Consider the following 19,709-nt stretch of genomic DNA (forward strand, 5'->3'; position numbering starts at 1 on the left):
CTTTGATATAGCGGATTCGGATTCGACTGTTTCGGAGACATTGCTAATGTTCGGTCTGAGAAGGACGATGGGCGAGAAGTAAAAGAGCCAACTGCGAAGTGGGAAGAGAAGAGCAGGACATGATCATGTTGGGCAGTGTAGAATCCATTGTTCTGTTGATGGAAGAAGACGCTGCTCTAGCTAGGTAGTAAAGTTAGTATACCTGGCAGTATCAATCGGGAAGCCATGGCCTGGCAGCTCTGAAAAACTTTGGCACCTACATTATTACCCTCGGCAGAAAGTCAATAAAATCGATGGCTTCAAAATGCGCCGGGTATTTTCCACAAGAGTCTTTGATTTATGGACGCCGAAGCCAGAAAAAATGGCGGGCGACCTTTGGACAACAAACGGCTGGCCTGCCTGGCAAGTGTGTCCAGGCCCAATTCGACTGGCCGTAGGACAGTGCAAATGGTGCACTTGATCTGCTGAAAATTTGGCCTCTCGGATCCTGTATTTGATATTTTTACGCAGAATTTTACGAGCTCTACTGAACTTCTGTGACAGCGGAGGTGTGAAAAGGTAACAGTAGGTGGACAAGTTGGACTGGTGCATATTGCGAGGGCGTCGGAATATTCGCATACTCAATACGGATGCCACTGGATAAAGTTTCCCCGTCCAAATCGAAAGAAATTACTACGTAATATTACTGCCCAGGTAGTGAAAACCGACCTGATACTCTATAAATCGATATTGCTCTCTGTCGGCTTCGGCCGTGGTAACGATGAAATCGGTGCCAGGCACTACTACGAGCAATTCGAGCGATGGAGCAGAATGAAGATGCGCTACAAAGCATTGCTTCTTCTGTACATATTTCTACTGTCTTTCAAAGGCTTCTTTCCAAAAACCTTATCAATACTATCGAGTACCCATGGCAACGCAAACGCGTAATACCTACACGCGGGAAAGCATCATTTTCTGCCGCTTATCGAACCGCCGCCCAATATCATCACCTACAAAGTGCACCACCCGAATGACCCAGAGCTCCCGCGGCTCTGATAATTTTTCCCAGCCACGGGATTTCAGATGCCCTCCATTACCGTCTAATCGAGATGGCATCATGCCCCATCCCGTATGCGACGGTACGCGCACTGACTGGATCCGCAGCCTGGTCTCCTGGTCTCTCTGTCGGCTGCTTACACCGGGCACTTCTCCCTGATTAGCGGCGAGAGCTGAAACAAGCAAACAAACAAGTCCATAGATGGGCACGGGAGCGGCTGAACCTAAGCTTATCACGGCGACTATTTTCATCATTTTTTATTTTCCTTTTTTCTCGCAGGAAGCTATCTAATGTGATGTGTTACCTGCACAAGCTGCGGGAGCTCTGGTCGTAGTACTTGTACATACTACTGCTTCTCTGTGGAGCTCTAGGAACACGCCCCCTCCTCTACGTGCCTCTTTGGGCTGCGGAGATGTGCAAAGTATCGATACTTGCATCGGATGCGACTCAATTTAAACAAGTCATGGATGGGGGCGTGTGAGCGCCTGTCTGTCTCACGCCGGGCTGATCCATGTAAGTGTGTAATACAAGGCGTGATTACCTTGCTTGCAGTATTTTGCTGGCAGCTTTGCTGCGTGGCTACCTGCAAGAGGGAGCACATGCAGCCGATGACCTATCCAATAACGATCGATACCACCCGGGCAATAAACTGATATATGCCGTGTTCTTTTGTGTATAATAATACGTCTTGCGCGCCTTGCCACAGCATTGGGGAAGCACACCTGTAAACTCCTGAGGCCAAGTACCTGGGATATCCCTGTTTTTTGCGAACCCCCTCCTCCAGCTCCTTCAGGTCGAATGCAAGGGAGAAGCTCTTGGACGCCGAAACTGTGCTTCGTGGGCTTTCATTCGTGAGCGTTTCTTTTTCTTATACCACTAGACTCATGTATGCAGCGGCACATTGCCTGCTAGCACCTGTGCTAGATGCATCACCCCCCCTCCGCAGCAGCAAAGAGCGGTAGGGAGAGCTGGCACAGCAGCTTCAGCAGAGGCGGTGCCGCTGTATTATTACCTACTTGTACGGTTGACTCAGTGGCAATGTAGGTCTCAGGCAGACGGAGAGGCTGAAAAGTACATGCAGCCGATGTCTCTGGGACCAGCTGGCACCTCTTCTGATCGTCAGCTGCTTTTCCATCTTCCTGCTTCCTCCCCCCCCTCACTTCTCCTCATAGATTAACGAATGGCTATTTAATGCATCACCATCCCCCGAAAATCTGTTCTGACAATTTCTTTCCCCAGAGAACTGTTCTTTAGCTCGACCTATATCTTTCTCGGCCGCCTCTCTTCTCTCTTTCTCCCTCTCTCTCCATATGCTCTCTGTGTGTGTAGTTGGATAATCTCTCTCCATATCCTGTTCTTTCTTTGGGTGAGTTACCCTTCCATCCTATGTCCTGCTCTTTGGCTAATATTCTTTCTGCAGCAATCAATCGTCGGCGGCTCAGCATGTCTGGCAACATATCAGATGGGCCGGCCCTGCCCAACGCCAGTGGCATTGCCCAAGCCCATACAGCTGGAATTCAAGAAGCCCAGCGCGTGTTGCCTGGTGCGATGCAGTCCCAAGTTGGGAGCCAACGGAACAACGACAATTACACTCCTACCCCCCAGAACCTGAAGAATTACCTTGCAACCTGTCACACCCTGAACCAAGCCACTATCGTCTTCCTCGACACTCCTTCCCAACAGCAAGATACAACTTCCCCTGATCTTGAGGAGAAAGAGCATCCTCGACGAATCGTCAAATCCCCAGGCTTCATGGATGAGCAGAGGGAAGTCTGGCAGCTTTTGCTGGGGAATGAAGAATCGAGCTTCCATCAAGCTGTATTCCCGTCCGCGGATCAAGTTCACGATAAATTCTTCGTCATCGAAACTGTCAACGGCGAAACCAAGCTTTGCCCCTTTGATCGACTCGGCGTCTCTGCCACTGTCTTGGCTCTCTTGCGCCAGGTTCTGGGCGACCCAGCGCTTAGCAAGGCTGCTGGCATTAGAGGAAATGTCCTCTATAGCTCTGCGGGAAGAAGCACTCAAGCGGGAATTCCTGCTGAGCCCCAGTTTCACGATGATGCCTTTGAAGACGGACAATACCGCGGGCTCAGCCTTTTCTGCAATGCCAACAATGACCGCCCTCTTTGTCTTGTGGCAATCGAATACAGGCCAAAGCATTTTGCCCTGGATTCAAGCATGATTGCAGCTTTGGAGAGTGGAATTGTCTCCACCAGAGGTATCAGCGGCGACGATGCTTCTCCAGCGGGAGTCATCACCGCCATGATCAACCAGCTGCTCGACTTTATGGACAAGTCGGGAGTGCGCTACGGCTACCTTTACTCGGTGGAAGGTATTGTCTTTTTGGAAATCCAAAATAACCCGTCCGTCGTTCACTACTTTGTCAGCCTCCCCAAAGATGAGGTGGACAACCACGTCGAATCGACAATGCCTTACTCGGCCGTTTCGCAGATTTTTGCCTTTGTCATTCGGGCGATGCGGACAAAAGTCAGATCCATGCAGCGGCCTGACCAACGTGATGAGCTTGCTCCTTGGAGCAACCAAGCCGATAGAGGTGCTGCCTGGAACTACAAAGTCAACGAGCATATTGCTTGGGGCGGACCGGTCGTTGTTCAAGAGAGCCACGTTGATGAGATAGCCATGCAATTGCAGCAATGGGGAAGAGCAAATGCCGCATCTGCCCAACGCGAAGATGACGAGGAGACGATTATGGATACCGATGCTGACAGCAGCACAAATGATTTTGATGGCGAGTCGTATGACAATTGCGATGTTGACATTGGCGGAGAGGCCTCTATGATTATTGAAATCAAGATGGATTCGAATATTGCGGAAGAGGGCGTCTCGGCTGCTGCCGCTACCCCGACTGATCAGCTGCAAGGTCTAACTCTACAACGCGAACAATCTGTTGACAATGACGAGGGGGCAGACAAGGAAAACCAAATGGACCATGATGATGACATGCATGATGATGACATCTACATGAACGATTTTCTAAGGATCATATCCCGCCCTCTCAAACCCCGCAAAGCTAAAGAGGTTGAAAACGCGTACTGCACACAGCAATGCCTCTTGGGTGTAGCAAACGGTACGCCCCTGGACAAGTCATGCCCCAATGTCCATTTGCACGGAAACAAGCACATCAGCAAAGAAGAGTTTCTGGAGCGATTCAGGGGCCAGATTTCCCGGGCAGGAGAAGCAAATGCTTTCTGTACCCCTCTCGAACAATTTGGCGCCATCGGAAAAATGTTCAAGGTGGCTCTCGTCGGCTATGGCTATACGTTTGTGGCCAAAGCTACCTTGCGTGCGGACTGGGTCTTTCTTCACCGCGAAGGTGAAATGTACGAACAGCTCAAGGACCTTCAAGGCTCTGTCGTACCCGTCTGTCTCGGCATCGTTAGAGTCGATCCCGAGTTCTACCATGAAGACAGACTTCTTAGCCAGTTCATGGTGCTTAGCTGGGCTGGACTGCCATTGCGGGGAAACTTGGACGAGGGGGTTCAGAGTTTGCTCACCAACACCGTCTCTAGAGCTTATAGCGCACTACACGGGGCTGGGATGCTGCACAGAGATCCCGACATGTCAAACATGCTGTACAACCCTCTGACAAGCCAAGTCATGCTTGTCGATTTTCACGGGTCTCGCTTCCATCCTGATCGCGTAGCTGCTATTGAGGCTGCCCTCAGGGCGGAAAGGGAGGCAAGGAGAAACGATCCAGACTATGAATCCGAAGACGAAGGAATTCCATATGAGGCTGATGGTAGCCTCCGTACCACTCCCAAACCTCCCCCAACAGCCGCAGAACGTGAGGCCTTGCGCAGGACGTTTGAAGCCGACTGCAGCCAAGAACTCAGTTACGCAGTCGAGTCTATAAAATGGTTCCTGTCGGGCCTGCATGACCAAAGAAACTGAAATGATTGACATTTGCATATGGCTCTTTCATGTAAACAGGATACCCAGGGCACGAAAATTAGCGTTTTTGCGGGATGATGAATTTGGTAAAGTGATTTTGGGCGAAGGAAAATATAAACAAAAGAAAAAAGGTTGAAAACAAAAGAAAATCTCAAGGAAAAAAAATTGAAAAAAAAAAAAAGGAAACAAAGGAAAAAAAAAAGGACCTGGAGACGAATCTTAGTTTGGGGATGTATTGGAAAACCCAATGGGTCGCATGCACGTTACGGGGTGGAACTGGATAATTTGGCATATGCACGCATAAAGGACATTTTGTTGTTTCTTTCTATCATTCTTTTCTCATGAAGCTGTCTTTATTAGACAGGCTTTTTTTAACTTTTGGATTGTTCTATGAGCCGATGAGCCCTGGGTGTCCTGCTAGCAACTGACGCATGAAAGCCATCATCGGCTCTTCTAATAAACTATTTTTGGTGTTTTGATCAGTGGTGGCTGTCTCGTGATGCTAATATCCCACATCTTTTCGTAAACTTGTCTCGAATATCACTGCCTCGACTTGTTGTATCCCATTTTGTTTTTCTTGCCTGTCCCTCTCGTCTCACTCTTACGCAGTAGCACCCGTCTCCGCACGTCCATTCTCTCTTTCAGCTGCGTGCCTCTCGTGGTTCTTAAAGACTGCCAGTATACCCAGGTCGTAACTAACCTTGAGACATCCGGCCGTGACAAAGGCTACCCAGAACAAGCCGTGATCGGCCAGTGTGCCAGTCAACAAGGGGCCTAAGCTGGTGCCAACCGTCTTGCACACATTGATGATGCCCATGATGGCCGTCCGTTCGCTTGGCTTGATGACAGCGGCCAGGAAGGCCGCCCGGGGAGCGACATCCATGCTGGCGGTGGAGGAACGAAGCCATAGGAAAAGCAGGGAGAGGCGCACGTCGGGAAAGGCGGGAATGAGACTAAGGAATATCGACGAAGGAAGGTGGGTGAAGACCATGGTCTTGATGAAACATGTTAGCAGATAGTCGGTGGCAAGTATGCGTATTATAGCGTAGAAGAATGGGATGCATTCGTACCTTGATGTTGCCAAATCGCTTGGCCAAGGAAGAGGCAACCAGCATGGAACAAGCTGAAGTGATGCTCGTCACAAAAAAGATGGATCCTAGGCTGCCTTCCTTGATGCCATAGCGCCAGCGGAAGAAGTACGTGATCCAAGACCTACGAGTACAAACATGTATTAGTGCCTGGTCATCGTAATACAACCAGCGACGAGAGCGGCATGCTGCCTTTTTGAATGAGGGGGCGCTCACATGCTTATGATACCAGAAGCCAAACAATCTATAGCAAAGAAGAAACTTAGGCTCGTCATTATGGCATAACCTTCCCTGCTGATATCGGGAAGAAGGCTTGAAAGCCGGCCGCGGCCGTTTTGTTGTTCGGTTGCCTGCAAGGATCCATTGGCATCGGCACTGCCTATAAGCGGCGATGTCTCTGTGTTGCCAACTTGGTCGGAAATGACCTTCTTCTTAGTGGCAGACGCTTTCCCATCGGCCTCGACAGCGCTGCTCAGGAGCAGAGTCAGCGTCATCTTGAGGAGGCCAATAGCAGCATATCCGAGAAAGGCGAGTCGATAGGCGTCCACATGCTCCCACTGGAGGCTGGTGGAAACGAACTGGATAACCCATCCGCAAGTCATGAGCCCAAAGGCTACTCCAGCCTGACCAAGCAGGCTATACCATGCATAGACATCGCTTCTAGAAGCAGGCTCCGTTAGATGCGCAACCACGCTCTCTTCTATGGCTCGGAAGGGACCAATCTCATTGCCACTACAAGACATGAGTATGATTAGCGACAAATACAATGTCCCAGGCTACTCGGTTCGATTTGAATCAAAGGGAAAAGTTGCTCGGTTGCATACCTCGGGCTGATAACGCCAAAGATGGCTGCTGCAAGTAATACCCAATAGTTCTGGCAGAGGGCAAAGGCGACGCCGCTGCCACTCATCATCAAAGCGCCCATGGACAAAACGGCCTTCCTACCCAGCCCATCCGCCACGATTGTGAGGACGAAGCTGATGCAGACATCGCCAACCAAGGTCAGGGTCATGAACAAGCCAATGCTGGTCTTGGAGATGCCCAGAGCCTGCAGATACGGCACCAGGACGAGTGTCGATCCTCCATAGGCGAAAAGGCGAACAAAGCGCTGCAGACAGAGCAGCTTGACGTCGACAGGGCTGTGGAAGAGAGACACGAGGCCTAGTTCTGAGAGGATGCGGACAAGGATGCCAGGCCTGGCGGGGGGATTCGAGAGACGAGCTCTCCATGGCGAATTTTCTCTCTCCTTGTCCTCTTTTTTTTTTTTTTGTATCCTCTTTCTCGGCGTCCTCTGATTTTTATCCTCGAATCATCCCTCCTTTCTTTTGCCAAATGTGCTTCCCTTTGCCTTTTCTTTTTCCGGTCGAAAAGAATCTCTCTGGACGGGGCGATCTGTTCTACTTATAGCAATTCACGATGGCAGACCGAATTAACAGATGGTACCTCACCGACTCACCTAGTCGCAGTGCAGGTGGAGGTACCTCGGTGATAACGCCCCTGCTCCGAGACCCATCCTCGTGCCAGTCCACAGGCACCAAGACATGACTGGTTTAGTGATCACGAATGGGAGGGTTGAGATGAGGAAATTTTCTTGAAAGAGACGTAGATAGTAATGCGTTTCGGAATTAACAATCTTTCAAGTCACGAGGTTTCGTAATCGGCAGCTGGATAGAACAGGCTCTTTCCCGCGCGTATAAAGGCGGCTTACGTAACCCAGGAGTTATCGATAAGATCTACAGGGCGAACCTCGAGAAAAGCGAAAGCAGATAATACGTGTATCAAATTATTTGAATGCGCGATTGTTTCTTGGTTTTTTTTTCTTTTTCTTCAAAAGTGGCTGATGCCTTGACAGATGGTGCCAAATAGGTGCCCGCCGCTAAACTCCCCAGCCACGACTTTCTACTGCGGATGAATTTACCGGGAGAAAAGTGGTTACCGAAAAAGGCGGGAAGTTACGGTGGATGACTGCGCACTTGTTAGCAGCAGCAGTAGTTTGTTGCAACTTTTCAATTGTGAAACAAATCCGACTTTTAGACTGGATTAGAGCTGCTGTCATTGGTCTCGCATTGGCGGTGGCAAGTCGCCAAGCCGTTGGTTCTTGGTTCTTGGAGCATGTATGACGATGACGGGATGACGTCTGTGCCGTGACGCCAATGTCCGGCTACACGAAAGCTGCCATCGAACTTGGTTTCAACCTGATTTCCTCCAATATTTATTTCACTTATCCTGTCCGTTTCTTCTTCTAAAAACCATCATCTATCGCTCAGACACTTCTTCGTACAATTCACTCTCACCATATCTACAAACCCTCTTCCATCGTAACAAATTATCCATCTGACGCGCCACCATGGACTTTGTGAATAAATTGACTGGCGCTGGGAATAACTCAGAAAATCGCACTGGCGAGAACAACTCGGGGCAGCAAAGCGGCAGCGGTGGCGGCTTCATGGGCAAAATGAACAACATGGCCGGCGGCGGCGCTCAAGGCGAAAAGGACGAAGATTTTCTTGACAAAGGTCTCTTGAACCTAATGCAACGTCTACTGTTCATACCGATACTAATACGCAATCTAGGTGTCGATTTTGTTCAAGAAAAGTTCATAGGTCAAGGCGATCAGAGCAATGAATCAGCAGCTGAGCAACAAAAAGACGAGGTTATATCTGACATGATTCGTGACAAATACAAGGGTATCGCGGGGAGCGATTTCCCCATCAAAGATAAAGAAAAGCATTACGGGGCGTAAAAGTATGATGAGCATTCAGACTTTCTTTATTGGTGCAAGGTTTTCGAGTTGAAAAAAAAAAGACTCCATCAGAAGCAAGGGGATTAAAAGACTGTGTTCTGTCGTCCACGATGACAAATAACCGACTAGTCCGGCTTGTATTCCTCAAAAGAGTGGAATGAGAAGAATTTGTATCCACAGCATCCATCTCATATAGCATGATATTTGCTTTTTTTTTATTTGTCCAATTTGAATGGGAAATCCAGCATATAATGTAGCGACCAAACTATCATGACCTCGACGCTAGAAGATGTCTTCTCTTTGAACATCCTCGTCAACACACCGTTTCACCCAGTCCCAGACGACATTGTACCACATCACTATATTCTCCGGTTTGGTGACAATGCTTCCTTCGTCTGGAAACGTCAAGAGGCGGCTGGGAACGCTCTGGGCTTGCAGACAGTTGAATGCAGTCAGCGCCTCGGTAATTGAACAATGCTTGTCCTTCTCACCGTGGATAATGAGCGTCGGCGGCGCATTCTTCCAGCCGTAGAAGAAAGTCGATCTAGCCATGTCGTTCTCGTATATCGTCTTTGGCTCCGGATAAGGGTAAGACGCGTCGAGTTTGTCGAAACTGTCAAAGACGGGCTCTTTCGGCGAAAAGGCGACAGGAGGGTCGATTGTTCCGCTTTGCCAGACTGCACAGCAAAACTAAATTTGTAAATCAGTTTCCGATCTGGCCAAATCATCAGCTTTTGTACTAACCTTCTTGGCAGCTTCATGCCCCAGTACCTTGTTCACAAGATATGCTGAACTGCTGCTTCCCACAATGGTACCCTTTGCGTTGTCCATGTATGGAATACCCTGCAGGTAATCAATAAGTGCAAGGAGATCTTGAAAAGGCCTCTCTCCTCTCATGTTTTGGATTCCTGTGACTACGTTAGAAAAAACAACACTGGACCAGTATCCTTGGAAGATGGACATCAACCGACGTACGTCTTACGAAATCCAGCCCATATCCGCCGCTGCCGGTAATATTTGGCAGCACAACAACGTATCCCTGCGTCGCCCAAGCAGCAAAGTTGGTCTGTTGTGTCAACAAGTTAGTATCATCTCACACATCAACAAATCATACCGCCACACATACCAGCATTGACCACTCGTTGCTCCAGGCCATGGCTGGGCTTCCGTGAGGCACCAGCACCCAAGGGTACTGTTGGTTTTCCTCAAAGTCCTTTGGCAGTATCAACCAGCTGTGGATAAAGCATCCATTGGCCCCTTCATACCAAAAGTCTGTCACCATGCCGGAGGAAAGGCTAAACTTGGCTCCGTTCTTAGTTGCCGAGGATACGGTTCTCACGATGCTAGCATCTGAAACCCGAACAATCTGCCACAAGCTGCTGTCGATGAAACTGGACGATGTCACCAGGAGATTATCCCAGTCTCCATTTTTCAGAGGGTAAAAGGCAGTACAGCTGCTGCTGGCGAAGAAGACCTTTGGCTCAGCTCCGTCTTCCAGCATGAGATGGGAGAGCGCTTGGTGGCCCAAGTGATGGCTTCGTAGGATCACAGAGTCGGAACCACCGACAAATTCAAAGGCATTTGGCGGGTTCGGGTCATCGTCATCAACACAGGTAACAAGGTTGAAGACGTCAAAGGCATCCAGGGACTCAACAGAGCCTAGGTATAGCCGGGTGTTGTAGTGGTCTTCGTACGCCGTGTAGAGGAAGCCAACGGCCGACTCATCTGGAGAAAACCTGACGTTTGTAATCGAAGCGGGCTCAAAGCTGGTGGGTATGAATATCTGCCTGGGCATCGCCTCCGCAGGCAGGGAGAAGGAGTCAAGGCGGGCAAAATAGATGGACGTGGCAGGATTTCCACCTGGCCCACGCTCTCTCAGATTTCTGGAAGAAAAGACAATGCCATCGCCACAAATGTCAAACTCGTTGCAGGGGTTGTCGGTATACATGCGGGATGGGGCCTCCAAATCTACATCGTCAATCAAGTTGTATAGTTGGCCTTGGAGCGCCCAGCAGCCGTCGTGTAGCACAAGCTCGTTGTACCAAAGACTGCATCTGTTCGGTCTACGAGATGCGTTCCACTGCGTAAAGCGGTTAGAGGAAGAAGACGCAAAAAGAAACAACTGAATGGAATGGGGGGGGGGGGGGGGCTGCAGGGGCAACTCAACTATAGGAATCTCCGTGTCATACAATCTTGCTGAAGACCCTTTCTGTGCGACTTCTTGATTATATAACCCAGCATCGCCAACCAGGCCGGTGACTACAAATGCAATGCTTCCACTACTCAGCTCTTTGAGCTTTAGATTCGACACGGGCGCGTCGATCTCTGCCGCCCTGTAGTGCTCTACAGACACATCCCCGGCATATGCCACCATGACCTGTGTCCGACCTTGTTCGACAGATCGGAGGTAGATGACATGGAGCTCTGTGGTCGGAATCCACATGGCATCGTGGACCCCAGAGTCGTTGGAAATCTGCTTGGAGTTTCCCGTCTGGAGGTTGACAACACGCAGCTCTTGAGTAGTCTTGTCGCCGAGGATATGCGTCGAGACTGTATAGAGAGCATGCGTGCCATCTCTGCTGGGAACCGCCGGGCTGCGCCTCGGGTCGCTCAGCAGAGCCTCAGCAGTCAGCTTCTGAACTCGAACCATGGCGGATCAGAGACGGAAAGAAAAAAAAAAGTTGAAGAATTGCTAGGTGATGGACTTTTGTTGGTTTAGCCCGCCTCTGCAAATGCGAAAAAAAGAGCTGAACTTGGCCAGCCAAGGAGTGCTCATTTCTCAAGACGACGCAGGAGCAAGCCGGTGTTGCGTGCTCTGGCGAGGATTCTCTGTTTACGAGAGCACGAAACGAGGCGCTGGTTCCAGGCAGCATTATTTTTCCCGGGTACCTCCAATTCGCCGCTCAAGTGAGGGATGCAGCAAATAGAATCGACATGACAGACCCCCGCTCTTGGACGCGTTGGCACACATGCGTGGCACGACAGAATGGACAGGCTTGTAGGGCATTCATGCATTTCCCCAAAAGCGGACGCAGGATTGCATGGTTTCCGGCGGGGAGAGAAGCCTCGTTCACCTCCATTGGACACCAGCCATTCTTCTTGCCTTGCGATTGTTTTGTCGTCTTCTCGTCGTGATGTGATCATCCGATGGCTTGTTGCGGTTAGCCATGGCCGAACTGCTGCTCCTCCATCTTCCATCTTGGGTTGCTCGCAAGCACATCGATCCTAGGTGCCGTCAGCATCAAGGCAAGGCGGAATGATTTTCGGAGCCGAGGATGACTGGCAGTATTATTGATTTGAAGCAGCAGCCGAGCCCGACTTCGAAGCCTTGTCGTCTCGATGCCAGAGCATGCTGCAGAACTTGAGCCAGAGAAGCGTAGATTGCTTCCGGTCCGTGGCAGTTGGTGAAGACACATCCAATGGTACTGGTAGAATGGAAGGTGCACGGGTACAGTACAAGGGTACAGCAGAGGCGCTTCTATCCCCGCATGGACAAGGTACCGTTTGCAGATGATGCTGGAAAGACTCGGGATTTTTTATATTAAATGTAGTGGTATTGTTATAAAATAGAAAGTGAAAATCCACTTTTAGCTATACTACATATTTTGACGCTATAGTCTTAAGCATGAAAGCTTGGGAGCTTAACAGAACTTGGAGCGGATCAAGAATATAGGTAGGGAGCGAGCTATCGCGAGAATCGTCAGCCGTTGCTGCCCGCTCGGCCTCTGGGAAAATGCTCTCGCTAAATGATACGAGATTGCAACTAGTCTCTCGACTGTACTGTATTAAATGCAGATTATTTTCAAAACATCATGGCATTTAGTTCATTATAAAGCCGTTGGTAGGCTACTAATACTAGAACACCAAGAAGTATTAATTTTGCCGATAGCAAGCACCAGTCGCACGCTGCTGCCATCATCTCTCAGCCACCGTTCGAAACAGCCGCTTCGCCTCCCAAGCAACATCGACGCGAGTGTCGAATTGGCGGCCACCAACCTCAGACATACCAAACATACTTGTACAAAAGAACAAGATCAACAAAACCACCAGCTCATGCTCGCTGCTATGATATACCGAGGCACACAACTGCTACAAGGCACCCGGCCGGAAAGAAAAAACCCCTGGTCTAGCACCATGCAATATGCCCTAAATTTTAACAATGGCACGAACACCACCCTTTCATTGGGGAATAGAATAGACAGACGGCGTGCTAACAAAGACGAAACAGGGGACCATCATGGCGTTACGCCCGCTCTGGCTTAGACCTCGGCGCCGTGGAGAGCTGAGAGTCGATCCCCGAGAAAGCACTTTTGCTTCAAGTCTCGCAACCAGTTGCCGCCATCGTGACAGCCCGCCCTTTTTTCTTTCAGTCTCCCGACTGCCACTACCGGCAAGGAGAGAGGTCCGGTAAGGAGAGATGATTGAATACAAATACTTGTACGCCACTGAGGAGCTGTTTCTGAAGTTGAGAGGGTCTGGTGATGCTACCTCAATTCGATCAGAAAGATCTGCCACTGATGGGAAAGCTATGCAATCGTCGGTGCAAAGGAAACCGAGCTACCCATCTCTCCATGTCTGTTTCCTCTTCTCCCCCTGAGGACAGCCCTATTGGGCGAGCGACACCCTCAGCCAATGTCAATCCCAATCTTGTGATGCGAAAGCCTATTTCAGTGTTCGGAGATAAAAATCCGCAGCAACGGTAAAGCTACAGCCAATCATTACTCGTGGTCCCCTTGCAGACCACAGCCAGATGCATTGATTACAGTATATGATTGCCGCTTCTCTTCTCCTCCCCTCCTCTCTCTCTCCACATGCTTGTACTAGCAGCGGGCGATAGCAGCGGGCGAAAACAGCGGGCAAACATGAATCGCGTAAGCTGTCAGCTTAACCCTTTTACCGTTTTTTTGGAAACGGGGAGACAACACTACTGGCAGTCCAAGTGGGTGGACAGTGGATTCAACGGAATGGAACGATGTGCGGGCCGATCTAATAACGGATTGGTCCTTTTGCAAAAAAGCCCACCGGAGGCTTCAGGAGAGGAGGAAAGAAAATAAAAACAGTTCATGCATGCAGGTACCGAGAAATCTAGGTAGCTAGTGGTAATAATCTGTCTACTATTTGCCATATTGCTCCGCTTGAGGCTCTGCGAACGGCAGATAGGAGCTGAGGATGTAAAACATTATCCACCAACGGTCCGATTGTAAGACTGCTAGTAATCAGACGAGGAGTCACCTTGATCAGAATTTCACTGTAGACTGAGCTGTTTGCTAAGAGAAGGGGTATTGTGACAATATGTTTGTTATTAGGAGGATAAACTTATCAAAAGTCTCCTCTGCTATCTCAGTAAATCGCTATGATGATGCAGATATATGAATGTAGAGATCCCAAAAAAAAAACCCATGACTTATAGTATTACATTTCTCATCAAGCTTGCGCGGATGCCGAGGCTCCATGCAAAACCCATAACCCACCAAAGGCCCCAATGAACATAGGAAAATCCAGAAGAAGAAACAAACTTTTTTTCTTTTAGATGGCTCTTCTCGTGCTAACGGCGTCCCTTTCCGTGCTGTTGACCGAGGGACTGCCGCTTGCAACTGGGTCGGGGAATCTAATATCTCGCTCCTTGCCTTCTTCCACTTCCACCACCACAGTGGTAACCAGGTCCATTTGGATTCCAGGTCCTCGTAGGGACTCCTGGCTAGAACCTCGGGGTATTCTCCTCTTCTCTTGCCTTCTGATACTGGAAGAGTGTTCAGTCAGGCGCTGCCATGACCACCATCCACCAGTAGTCTTGGGCTCCATCTTCCGCCTCCTTCTGCCTTCACCGCCCTGAACCCAGACCATGTTGCCGTAACGCCGAGCCTTGGGGGTTTGCAGAAAGGCAATCGTCCCAACGCCCGTATCGGAGGCATCTAAATCATACTTGGACGCAAAGATGATGGAATGGCGAGTTGTTCCGAACAAAAGGCAGTCAAAAAAGCCGTTGAGGGAGATGAGTGCTCCCGCAAAACAAAAGTATCCCAGCGGAATGTCGGCTCCAGCCATGGATGCCACACGCTCTGTGGCCAATGGTAGCGTACACATGACGTAGATTACTGGATAGATCAGGAATGCTGGATTGTGATCCGACTGGTGCCCAAGATCTGTGCTGCCGTCTGGGTTGGCGGCACGGCGGCGGCGGGCCTGTTTGCGAAGAGAAAACCAGATGGCAATGTAAAGCCCACTGGTCACGCCGAGAGAGATGAAGATCCACAGGTAGTGGGTGAGCAGACGGAGGCGCTCATAATCAGAGTTGACCCAGCACTGAATTAATATGCAACACGTTAGCAAGTCAAGTAGATAGACAGTGTGGTGTAGAACAACATTGGCAACATACCCAGGCACCGGCTCGGACAAATAGTCCACCATGGTCACGTCCGTTGTTTGTAATTGCAATGGGCAGCGTCGAAATAAAATAGACAAACAGCCACACAAGGACGATGGACAAGTACAGCAGCCTTTGTGAGGGTCGATATCCCTTGACCACGGAACAGAATGTGTGTATGGCGATGAGGGTGATGAACAAGCTTGACGACAAGTCTCCCGTCGACACGAAGAAACCTTGAGCCCAGCATGTTTTCGAACCCACCAAGATGGCATTCCGGTTGATCCACGTCGAGTTGAGGGCAAAGGCAATCGATTGATGCAAGTCGGCAATGAGTAGGTTATAGATGAGAATAAGAAACTGGTTCGGCGCGCCTTTCAGTGGCCGGATAGGCGGGCCTGGATCCTGGGGAAGGTCTGCTTCACCTTTTACGGAAGCATCGTGAGATTCCCTCGAGGGCGAATTAAAAACGCCGTCTATTCCGAGGGTGAAATCTGCGGCGTGTTGAGAAGCTGATGCCTCGTGGCCTGCTTGGTGGGCGTCTGGTTGAGTCTGGTTTTGTTGTTCATCCTCGCCTCGGTGTGCGTATCGGAATCGGTCTTCATTTTCTTCCCGCACAAATAACTGCCAAGCAACAATCTTATAGGTGAGATATATGAAAAGAGTGGCTGCAGAAACAAAAGATATGCAAGCTAGCACTGTGATGGCAGTAAGACCGCTGCGGAGTGACGAGGGGGAGAGGGCTGAGCGATTGCGCTCCCATAGACAGGTCCCCTTCCAGCATGGTGTGAAGACGTAAATGAACGAATCAAAAGTTGAAACTCTCTAACAGCAATTAAGTGAGGAGGAGTCTATAATCTTGCTGTGTTGGCGAAAATCGTCGTCGCATGTCGATCAGCCAGGAGGAGTTGATAGCATAAATCGATCAAAGAAGCAGCCGGCTTGCAAAACGCAGCAAAAATGAAATCAGAGTCTAGAAAGGAAAGGAAAAGAGGAAGAGAGAGAGAGCAAGAAGGGAAGAGAATGATGAAGATGAAGAGAGACAGGAAAGAAAAAAGAAGCGGCCTCAGATCTTCACGGGGGAGAAAGGGTATAAGAGATCTCTCTCCCGTTCTGCCGGTAAGTAGATACCGAAGAATGAGTTGCAGAGTAATCAGTATCGGTGGGTACTGGGGGGTTGTTATAAGTATCGAAGGCAAGGATGGAGGAACGGATAATGGACAATAACCACATGGAGATCTCCATAAATGCTAAATAAGCACCGTTAGGGGGGAGAAAAATTGAAATACCTAGTGCCTGTGGTAATACTGTACGGGTAAGAGTGTATTCTCTGTTGGCGGCTTTCCCACTCGCATTTCCGTCGAATGCCCATGTTATTCCCATCATCCAATGTCGGGACAAGTCTCTTGAGGTGGAGATGGCACGCTCAGGCTAAGCCTTGCGAAGCATGGTCTTGCGTATAGACTTGAATCATAAAGCCTGCAGAGCTAATCTGGCGCCTTCGGCTTGAAACAGAAGCGTCCAGGGGCGCCGAGACCGTCGGCCGTCTGTCTGGCATCCACATCGCCAGCAGTAGGTCTAAGCCGGGTCCAGGGCCCGAGCTTTTGTCTTGTTCTCTAGGTGCAACCACATGAAGCGTTTGCTCTGCTCGGATCAAGTCTTTGCAGCCCCGTACTCGCACAATGAGAAGGCACGGCTGGATTGCAACATTGTTGGGCCGGCAAGAAGGAGTCTTTTGTGAGAGTTGACATTCACGGCCCCGTAGTCCAACAAACGGGCGGGTAGCCAAGCCAACCCAGCTTCCCGCCACCCCTCATATAGTTTCTTGTGGCGCTTCGAGGGCTCCAGCAGCATCTTTGCCTCACGCCGCGGCAGGCAGCGTCAAGCACATGATTGCAGAATGGGAAATACTGGTACAGCTAGGCAGGTATTAGTTTCCCATGTTGCTGTTTTGCGCTTGTAACATTACTACTCTTGGGTAAGGTATACGTACAGTAGTATGGTATGCATGCGTTTCTGCTAATACAAGGTATACGAGCGCTCGTACCTTTTGCTGTTGGCAGGCGAGTGCTAAAAGTCTTCGCCATGGATGGTCCCAGCACAACCAATCCAAGCCCGTTCTGGAAACCTTTGCAGCCCAAAGCAGAGTTAGACAGCTTCTCGGCGTTGATTTGACAAGGCCCCGCGGCGCTGTCATTGGCTTCGGAGCAGGGGTCGCAGCCAAGCCAGGCCAAGCTATGCATGAGACTGGTTCTCAGCGCCAGAAGAGGCTGCTCTCGCTCACGTGGGAAGTGGGAGGAGGCGGCTATCGTTGTGGCCCACGCCACGGAGAAATGGCTGCGGAGTTGATGCCAGCGGCGCCCTTTGCTCGGTGGACGGCTCGCTTGTAGTCGGGAAGCTGTAACCCGCAGTCCGTAACTTGGCTCACCGTGCGGAAGAGCAGTTGGCCTTTTCGTCCAACATGCGCCGTACAATCGCAGCGTATAACACAACGCGCAGTTTCATGCTATGCCTAGTACCAAGTCGCCGGTGCACAAGTAGTGCAAAACTAACATTGACGTGTTGCTTGTAGCCCCGAGTTGGTTAGCTGATCAAATGCTAGGACATGCAGTCTGGCTAGTTGCAGGTTGCAGGCTGCAGGATCGAAGCTCGGCCGCACCGCTGACTGTGGCCCGTATTTCGTTAATATGCATCGTCCCGGGATGAATGACGAGGTTTGAGCAAGGACTGACTGTGCCCGCTACCTCCTCCCCTTGCAATACCTACTACTAGTAGTACTGCTAATACTTGTCTGTAGTAGCACCTGTGTATCGAGTAGCAGCATAGCCACGCTGCAGATACAGGCGGTTACCGGCGTATGTCTCTCCGATAAGCGCATTGCGGCGCCCGTAGCAGATCCTAAGTCGGAGAAGTGGTGGTTAGCACAGTGAAACAGCCAGAAGCCTAACGCCTTCCGGGAAATCCGCACGACTGACGGCAAGACTGACGGCAAGACGAGAAGAAAAGTTCGAGCAGGGGGGGCCCGGGTAAGCAGCCGTGCATTTGGAGGGCAGCTAATCATGGCTGCGTTCCGAGCCTGTAATTTTGTGAGGGGATTCAGAAATTAGGTTGGGCGGAGGATGACTGAGACGGGATCACGAGATGATGCGTGTTGCCTCAGGTAACAACGTTGAACCTTGCAGTATCGAGGGTGCTAACCCAGATAAGATAACATGCAGTCACATTCAAGTCCGCAGGTACCAGCAACTGCCATCACCTCCATTATCGTCAACGACAATGACATTGCAGACAAGGTCCCATGCGGAGGGCATCAGACTCGGGCCAATCAGGCGTCAACGTCTCGCGCTCGCTCTCATGGCTTGTGCGTGTTGCGTGTGGCTTGAGAGCATACAGTAGTCGCTCCGATCATGCCTGAGGCGCTTAAACGCAGTCGTGGTGACAATAGAAGTTACACTGTCGATTCCATCTGGTCAAGTCTCGTCAATTCCGTCCCATGATTCCAGGTACATACAGGCCAGCCATGCATATATCCAAGCTTCGTGCTTCGTGCGTCGTATCGTCACTTCCATCTAACCCAACGGAGCGATTCAACGAACCTAGCGCGGCGCCTTTTGCTGATGAATGCAAAACCAGCAGTGCCTGAATACCACGCAATTTACGCCCGTATTCAATAGCCCAGGATGCTTCCACCCTATCATCGATCGGGAGAGACAAGATCTCCCTAGTCTGTGCGCTCAACGGTCGTTTCGTTAGGGGGGATCGACCAAGCTACGGTCTAGCAGGAATACTACGGTGGGCGTTTTCGCTTCGAGCAAACACAAATTTTCTTTGCTTTTTTCCATGGGAATGGCTGCAAAAGCATGTTAGTGCAAGATGTGATGCCCTACACGCATATAGCCTTGCCCTCACACTTCATGAACAAGACGAGAAACGTCTCTCAAAGGGCCGATATTCAGAGGACCCTGCATTTGCGGCTGAATGCGGAGCACCAGGCTACCTATCGATGGAGGATGAAGGGAACAGGAAGCTCACCGTGCGTGGCAAACCCAGTCTACCTTATTGCTCGCAGATATTATCGACCTGCTAGGTACGGGTTAGCAGCCTCGTAGCCTCGGCTCCAGTTTGTGTCGAGTTTGTTAGCAGTGCGACACTCCGTCCATCCGATGGGTAGTTGCATCGGCTGTCACAGCCATCGGCGCGAAAACGATACAAAGGAGGAATGCATACTGCAGACCCCCCCCTTATTTCTTTTTCTACAGCCTGCATTGATCAGCCGCAATGCAACGGCACCGGGGGTCTTGTTTTGTCCCCGCAGTCCAGATCTAGGCTCGACTGGGTCAAGCTGACTGCTTTCGATGCAGCTGGCTGTGGAGTTTCGAATGGGGTCATGGAAAGACAGGGCTCAGAACTGAGAGCCGAAGACCCTGTCATTGGTGTCAGCGGTACCAATGGCGTGAAGAGAGAGTCAATATGGCTATACCTACTCCGTACTCAGCCTGATGACGATGATTGGGGGGGACAAGCTGATACCATTGGGGATGGGCGGCGGTACTGGCGAAGCATCGC

The 19,709-nt window shown here is 50.4% G+C and overlaps 5 protein-coding genes across 5 annotated transcripts; 2 read left to right on the forward strand and 3 right to left on the reverse strand.

The window, feature by feature from the left end:
* Positions 1-1,503: 1,503 nt before the first annotated feature.
* Positions 1,504-4,948, forward strand: TrAtP1_001965 (uncharacterized protein; the record flags this gene model as incomplete). Its single annotated transcript, XM_014085682.2, has 2 exons — positions 1,504-1,549; positions 2,457-4,948. The coding sequence occupies 2 exons, from the start codon at positions 1,504-1,506 to the stop codon at positions 4,946-4,948; spliced, it is 2,538 nt and encodes an 845-aa protein (XP_013941157.2).
* Positions 4,949-5,549: 601 nt separating this feature from the next.
* Positions 5,550-7,579, reverse strand: TrAtP1_001966 (uncharacterized protein; the record flags this gene model as incomplete). The annotated part of the gene is made up of 5 exons (XM_014085681.2): positions 5,550-5,942; positions 6,019-6,160; positions 6,253-6,768; positions 6,861-7,232; positions 7,518-7,579. 5 exons carry the CDS (start codon positions 7,577-7,579, stop codon positions 5,550-5,552), a joined length of 1,485 nt encoding a protein of 494 aa, XP_013941156.2.
* An 804-nt stretch (positions 7,580-8,383) lies between these two features.
* On the forward strand, positions 8,384-8,779 carry TrAtP1_001967 (uncharacterized protein; the record flags this gene model as incomplete). Its single annotated transcript, XM_014085680.2, has 2 exons — positions 8,384-8,552; positions 8,610-8,779. The coding sequence occupies 2 exons, from the start codon at positions 8,384-8,386 to the stop codon at positions 8,777-8,779; spliced, it is 339 nt and encodes a 112-aa protein (XP_013941155.1).
* A 282-nt stretch (positions 8,780-9,061) lies between these two features.
* TrAtP1_001968 (uncharacterized protein) lies at positions 9,062-11,429 on the reverse strand (the record flags this gene model as incomplete). Its single annotated transcript, XM_066111240.1, has 5 exons — positions 9,062-9,469; positions 9,524-9,687; positions 9,755-9,845; positions 9,906-10,859; positions 10,947-11,429. The coding sequence occupies 5 exons, from the start codon at positions 11,427-11,429 to the stop codon at positions 9,062-9,064; spliced, it is 2,100 nt and encodes a 699-aa protein (XP_065967314.1).
* Positions 11,430-14,305: 2,876 nt separating this feature from the next.
* On the reverse strand, positions 14,306-17,340 carry TrAtP1_001969 (uncharacterized protein; the record flags this gene model as incomplete). The annotated part of the gene is made up of 2 exons (XM_066111241.1): positions 14,306-15,082; positions 17,137-17,340. The coding sequence occupies 2 exons, from the start codon at positions 17,338-17,340 to the stop codon at positions 14,306-14,308; spliced, it is 981 nt and encodes a 326-aa protein (XP_065967315.1).
* Positions 17,341-19,709: the final 2,369 nt, after the last annotated feature.

Source organism: Trichoderma atroviride, chromosome 1 (assembly GCF_020647795.1).
Source record: "Trichoderma atroviride chromosome 1, complete sequence".
NCBI classification, from domain to species: domain Eukaryota; kingdom Fungi; phylum Ascomycota; class Sordariomycetes; order Hypocreales; family Hypocreaceae; genus Trichoderma; species Trichoderma atroviride.